The 7,197-nt window shown below is 37.5% G+C and overlaps 1 protein-coding gene across 1 annotated transcript in view; it reads right to left on the reverse strand.

Moving 5' to 3' along the window:
• Positions 1 to 4,339: 4,339 nt before the first annotated feature.
• APOOL (apolipoprotein O like) overlaps positions 4,340 to 7,197 on the reverse strand; it is a 108,964-nt gene continuing 106,106 nt past the window's right edge. The window contains exon 9 of the mRNA XM_042783166.1: positions 4,340 to 4,428. Within this exon, the coding sequence (XP_042639100.1) occupies positions 4,340 to 4,428 (89 nt within the window). The remainder of the gene's footprint in view (positions 4,429 to 7,197) is intronic.

The following is a 7,197-nucleotide window of genomic DNA, read 5'->3' on the forward strand; positions in this document are numbered from 1 at the left end:
AAGGTTGGGCAATCTACTTTCATAGTGATACTGCTTCGGAAACCCAAGGAGGGGTCATTATGAGTTGGGTCTGACTGGATGGCAAATAACAACAACATTATTATTATTTACATTTTAACAGCTGAAATCAGGATAAGTGTAATGATAAACTGGCAGAATTTTTTAGAGGTAAATAATAGTATCTTAGATGTGACGAAATATAGGTGCATTTGACTGTTAAGAAACCTGAGGTTCTAAAAATTCATTTCAAATATAGAAGCTAAATTCTGAAAACCTTACTTCTGAGAAACTAGTAAATGAACTAATTCCTTACCTTCAGCAGGTCAAGTACCAATGCCTCAACATTGTCCCAGAACTGCACTCCATCTCTAAACATCTATAAGCTCTTGGTTGTACTTATCTTAGAGCAGATACCACATACAACACTGTATTTGTATATGTTTTTATTCTTACTAATATATGCCCTTTGCTCGAAATATCTTTGTATTTTGTGGTGCTACCAGCATGGCAGAACATGCTAGCTAGTCCGTACTATGTATCTATTGTGTGGATCATAACAAATTATGGGTAACACTGAGAATGAGAATTTCCAGAAAACTTAATTGTGCTCATGAGGAACCTGCACAGACTAGGAGGCTGTCATTCGAACAGAACAAGGAGATACTCCATGGTTTAAAATCAGGAAGGGAGTATGTCAGGGTTGCATCCTTTCACCATACTTATTCAATCTCTATGCTGAGCAAATAATCTGAGAAACTGGGCTATATGAAGAAGAGCATGGCATTAAGGATTGGAGGAAGACTCATTAACAACCTGTGATATGCAGACGACACAACTCTGCTTGCTAAAATTGAAGATGACTTGAAGCACTTTCTGATGAAGATTAAAGACTACAGTTTGCAGTACGGATTACATCTCAACATAAAGAAAACAAAAATCCTCACAACTGCACCAATAAGCCAGCATCATGATAAATGAAGAAAAGATTGAAGTTGTCAAAGATTTCATATTACTTGGTTCCATAATCAATACCAATGGAAGCAGCAGTCAAGACATCAGATGATGTATTTGCACTGGGCAAATCTGCTGCAAAAGACTTCTTTCAAGTTGTTATTGTTGTTATTTGCCTTCCAGTCGGACCCGACTCATAGCAACCCCTCCTTGGGTTTCCGAGGCAGTATCACTACGGAAGTAGATTGCCCAACCTTCCTTCTGAGGAGTAGCTAGTGGGTTTGAACCACCAGCCTTCTGGTTAGCAGTCTGGTAGTGTAGCCTTAGGCACTACACTACCAGAGCTCCCTTCTTTCAAGTGCTGAAGAGCAAAGATGTCTCTTTGAAGACTAAGGTGCACCTAACCCAAGTCATGATATTTTCAATCACCTCATACATATGTGAAATATGGACAATGAACAAGGAAGACTGAAGAAGAGTTGATGCTTTTGAAGTGTGGTGTTGGTGAAGAATACTAAGGTACCATGGACTGCCAGAAAAATCTAATCTTTCCTGGAAGAAGTGCAGCCGGAATGCTCCTTGGAAGTAAGAATGGCCAGACTTTGTCTCACCTACTTTTGTCATTGTTGTCAGAAGGGACCAATCCCTGGAGAAGGATATCGTGCTTGCTAAAACGGGAAGGACTACAATGAGATGGACTGATACAGTGGCTGCAATGATACACTCAGGTATAGCAAGGATTGTGAGGCTGGCACAGGACCAGGCAGTGTTTCGTTCTGTTGTATACAGGGTCACTAGGAGTTGGAGCCAACTCGATGGCACGTAACAACAAACAACAACAGCAGCAACTATGTACCAGGTATTATCATAGGCAGAGAGGCTACAAAGATGATCCAGTCATACACCAGCCTGATGTGTGAGAAAATACTAGTTACAAATTGTGTGGGCTATCATAGCTATACATACCAACTGCAAGAGAACACAGAAGAAAGAGCATTTAAATTCTACCTGAGGTAATTGAGAAAAGTGACACTGGAATTGGATTTGGGGACAGGTAGGAGATTGGACTATGAGCAGGATGAAACAGAAGAACATTCTAAAAAGACACACCAAGATAGGCAGAGAAAGAGAGGCATAAAAGAGCAAAGCATGTTCAAGAAATAAATGGTCTGTCAATTACAATATAACATACATTGGTACTATGGTAAAGTGAGAAGAAAGATAGGACTAGAAATGTGAGTTGGGATCAGATATGAAGGGCCTTGTATGCCATGCTAAGGAGTTCTCATATGATTATGTAGCTAATGATGAGCCATTGAAGATTTCAGAAATACAACTATTCCAGCAACAATATAAAAGATGGGCTAGATTAGGGAAGCAGATACCACATATTAAACTCAACACCTATTCCCAACCCTTTGTCCTTTGCTTTCTTCACTATACAAGAAATGAAATTTCCCATTCCTCCCTGAGCTAAATGTAGCTATGTGACAAGTTATGGTTGAAACAAGGACAGAAGTTTTATGGGGGAGGGGGGTTCTCAGATAGAATTTACTTTTCTAATAAGCCAGAATCACCTTGTATATCTTTTTCCCCACCCCTTCTTTCTAACCTGAATATGTGTGCTCTCTCTGGAGGTATAGCATCCATTTTGTGACCATGAGGTGACATATCAACATGCTAAAGAGAGCAGAATGAAAAGGGAAAAAAGTCTAGGTCCCTGATAGCAGCAATGAGCAGGACTCATTATTTTTTATGGCACTCTAAACTGGTTTTCTGTTACTTGTTAGCAGAACACACTCTCAAATGATATAGCCAGGAGCAAGACAGTCAAGCAGGCAGATTAGTCAGGAAAGTGATAATGAAGACTTGAACAAGAGCAATGACAGGGATAGAAAAGGTAGAATTAATTTGAGAAATACAGAAATGAAGAGAGAGAGGTAAAGATAATTTAGTTTTGGGCATACTGACATTGGAATATATAGGAGATATAAGGTAGATATTACTAATAATTAGAAATACAGGTCTTACAAGTCTGGAGTGATAAGGGAGCTAAAAATACAAATAATAATGGCATAAATTGGTGGCTACAGCCAAGTTGAGTAAAAATGAGAGAGCATGCAGAATGAGAAAAGAGGACTAGGGATAGATACAACATAAACAGCCTCCACATTTATGGAAGAGGAGCAAAGGAAGAAGAATGAAGAATGACAGGAGAAACAGGAACAACAGAGAGAAAAGGGAGAAGTGAGTTTCAAGGAGGGAGTGATTAGGAGTCAATAATTACAGAAAATTCAAGTAAGTATAGGGGTCAGGGTGTCACAAGTAAAAGAGGAATTGAATGTGAGGAAACAAGAAAATGACAATTACTTTCTAAAGGAGTATGCCAATCATACCAATCATAGCAGGAAGAGAGAAAGACAGCTCAAGAGGGAGAGACAGGGTTAAAAAAGGTTACGTTTGTCTTGTTTTAGTTATTGTTTTTAGATAGAGAAGACCTGAAGTTATCTGGAGGTTGAGGAAAAGAAAGGAAGGAAGGAAGAAATCAAAGACTGAAAATAAAATGGAGTATGGTCCTAGAAAAGATGGGAATGAATGACATCAGGAACACAAATAGAGGAGTTCTTCTTAGAAAAGGGGGATGCATGGCTGAAATGGTAAATGGGTAGATGAGAATGGTCATGTCTAAGGATTTTTTTCCCTCTATGAAATAGAACAAACAGTCATTTTTGGCAAGTATAGGAGGCTTGAGAATAAAAGGTCTGAAATAGCTCTCCAAGGAAACAGAATAGGAAACTACCTCAAAACTAGTCAAAGAATTGCTAAACAGCACTGGGAATCTCGTGTAACATATGGGCATCTTAAAGAGTTAGAGGTGTTTGTGAACACCTTAATAAAAGAAAGTTAAGAAGTTAACCTTAATAAAAGAAAAAGACAAAACCAAGCACAAGTGCCAAAAATATGCATATTTTATTTCAGCTCTGTGAAATGCCAAAAGGGTAGAGATGTCCTTCCAAACACCATTCTAACTTAGCTGACATCAATTCAGAAATGCTAGAGAAGATATTTGTGTGTATGTGTATGTACATATTTTCAGATTTTAGTTTCATCAGTGTTCATGTCTTTATTCCATTTTTGTCTTTTATAAACATTCTTAAAAGTCATCAAATGCATCCTAGCATGTCTACCACTGTCTCATTAATCACTTAATACTGCTTGGATTGCACTCGGTTTGTATATTAATCACTTATGTGACTGGCCAAACTGTACATTACTAGATGTAAGGGAGGGAAATGTAAGTTATACTTTACGGGTCACAATTACCCATTACATGTTTCTTTCATCATTTACAACTTCACACATCTTGTAGTTCTCTATGCAGTCTATTTCAGCTTCTAGTGCTGTACATATCTACATCTTCTGGATGGGACTGCCCGTGATCCATGAGCTTGGGGTCAGGCATAAACTGTGTAGCACCTGATAAAGTATTAAAATGAAAAATAATTAGTCATTTATTTAACAAATTTATAGTCAATAAAGGAAACAGACCAGTGAACAAAACAAATAAAAATCTTTGCTAACATGAACCTAACATTTTAGTTGGGTGAGACAGAAAATAAATTAAGCATAATACGTATCAGATGGTGGTTAAGTACTACATAGCAAAATAAAGTAGGGAAGGGCATATGAAGTGCCTGGGTAATTTACAATTTTAAATAGGGTAGCCAGGGAAACCTTTTATGGAAAGGTGATATTTAAGCAAAGAACTGAAGGAGGTCAGGATGTGAGCCCTGTAGATATTTGAGAGAAATGCCTTACAGTTGATTGCAAGTGTAATGAAACTGAGGAATGTCTGAGGAACAACAAGATAGCAAACACAGCTGAAACAGAGTTGGTGAAATGTGGTGGCAGTGTGGTGAGTGATAGGACATGTGATCAGAAAGGGAGTACACAGGTCACATGGTAAGGACTTTGGATTTTAGTGTAGGTGATATGAGAAGACACTGAAGTTTTCAGCAGAGGAGTGATGTGATCTTAGGTTTTTCAAAATATCATTCTTGACTATGAGGAGAAAGAAACTGTAGGAGTACAAAGGCAGAAGTAAGAAGCCCACTTAGGATGCTACTGCAATACTTCAGAAGAGAGATACTATGACTTTAATCAGATAGTACCAGCGGATGTAAGGAGTTCTGGCAGCGTAGTACCTAAGGCATTTGTTAACCAGAAGGTTGGTGGCTCAAACCCACCAGCCACTCTGCTGAAGGAAGACTGGGCAATCTACTTCTATAAAAATTTACCGCCTCGGAAACCCAAAGGGGGTCACCGTAAGTTGGAATCTACTTGATGGCAGTGAGTTTTGTTTTGTTTTTAGCAGTGGATGTGGTGAAAAGGACTTGGATTATGAGTAACTTTTGAAGGTAAAATAGAGAGGATTTCTTAAATGGATTATGTGGTATGAGAGAGACACTTTAACTTGAGAAACTGAGAAAATGGAGTTGGCATTTACAGAGATAGGGAAAAATGTTTAAGGAGCAGGTTTGGGGGAAGGCAAATGAAGTGTCAAGTTTTGGGTGCATTAAATTTGAATTGTTTACGAGACATTCAAGTACAAATGTTGAGTTGTTGTTAGTTGTGGCAGCCGGATATGTTGAGTCTGGAAAGTTCAGAGGTTAGGTCTGCACTAGTTCATAAATATAACTGTCCTAGACTATGCTGTCATTTAAAACTATGGGACTAGATGAGATCATCTAGAGAGTCAGAGAAGAGGTTCAAGGAATGAGCCTTTTGAGCACTCCAATATTTTGAAGTCAAGAAAATTAGGAAGATGTAACAGAACACTGAGAAGGAACAGAGCCAGTCAGTGAGGTAAGAGACCCAAGGGCAAATGGTGTCCCACATGCCAAGTAAAGAAATTGTTTCAAGGAGGAAGGTACTGATGGATGGTGAAAAATGGAAATTGAGAACCAACTCCCAGATTTTGGTAATGTGTCAATCAATGGTGATGCTGATAAGCTGTGTGCCAGGCACCATGAACAGTTATTTTCATGCATTATCTCACAATACCACTATGAAGTTGATGTTATTTTATATTATCCTTGTTTAAAGATAAGAAAATCTTTGTTTAGAAAGGGAAAACTGACCGACATCACTCAGCTCGTAAGTTGTGGATACAGGATTGAATCCAGTCTGTCTAACCCCAACACAACAATACTGGCTATTAAAGTAAGAACAACCTTGTACAATTATTTTAAGTATTACAAATGATAATTCACATAAAATGCATATAATACCTCATATATGGTAAGGAGGCAATGAACAGCTATTTTTATACTTACTCTGAGACATAATATTAAAAACTTTTAAAGAAATTTGTTTTATTTGAAATATTTTAAAAATTTGATTCATATTAAAATGATTTTATTACATTTGAGAGCCAATTTTTTTTTGCCATAGAGGAATTCAGTTTCCAGTATTACAATGAAAGTGGAAAAATAGAGTTGAATATAATGATTTGTTTTATACCTGTCTTTTCAAAAACATTTAATCTTGTATAAACTGTGACACACCTATATGTGATATACCTGTATGTTTTTAATACATTTGGTGATTGTTTTTTAATAATCAAATCACAAGTAATTACTACTCTAGCTCTCTATGGTACAGAGATTCTTAACCTGGGGTTCTTTTGGGGGTCTGTGAATAGAATATATGTGATCCACCAACTTGGATGTAGAAAATTTGTCTTCATTTTCACTAAACACTCACTGAAATGATTATGTTCTTCAATAATGAATTAGACAACAAACCACAACAGTATTACCAACACCTCAGATTTAGTCACCAACAGAAATCACAGATCTTTTCTTATCATGTTACAGCTGTGTATGTAAAAATATTTACAATCACCACTACTTTGAAATTATGGTAGCTATTAGACATATTGCTAGATCTTGTTTAATGCATCTTAAAGAAGCACATATAGTGTTACATATTTTGTTTTATGCATTTAAAAAAAAAACTTTGAAAATGGGTTTGTACTTATGGACCTTGAGAAGGTGTCTTTCTCAGAAGTATCTTTAATGCCACCTGATGGAAGCCATTGCTCAGTACAAGTGAAGTGTTGTTATGTTGTTGTTGTTATGTGCCGTCGAGTCAGACCCAACTCACAGCAACCCCTCCTTGGGTTTCCGAGGAGTGGCTGGTGGGTTTGAACCGCCAGCCTTTTGGTTAGCAGTCAAGTGCCTC

This window comes from Orycteropus afer, unplaced genomic scaffold (genome assembly GCF_000298275.1).
Source record: "Orycteropus afer afer isolate SDZICR_OR568_19922 unplaced genomic scaffold, OryAfe1.0 scaffold00711, whole genome shotgun sequence".
Lineage (NCBI taxonomy): Eukaryota > Metazoa > Chordata > Mammalia > Tubulidentata > Orycteropodidae > Orycteropus > Orycteropus afer.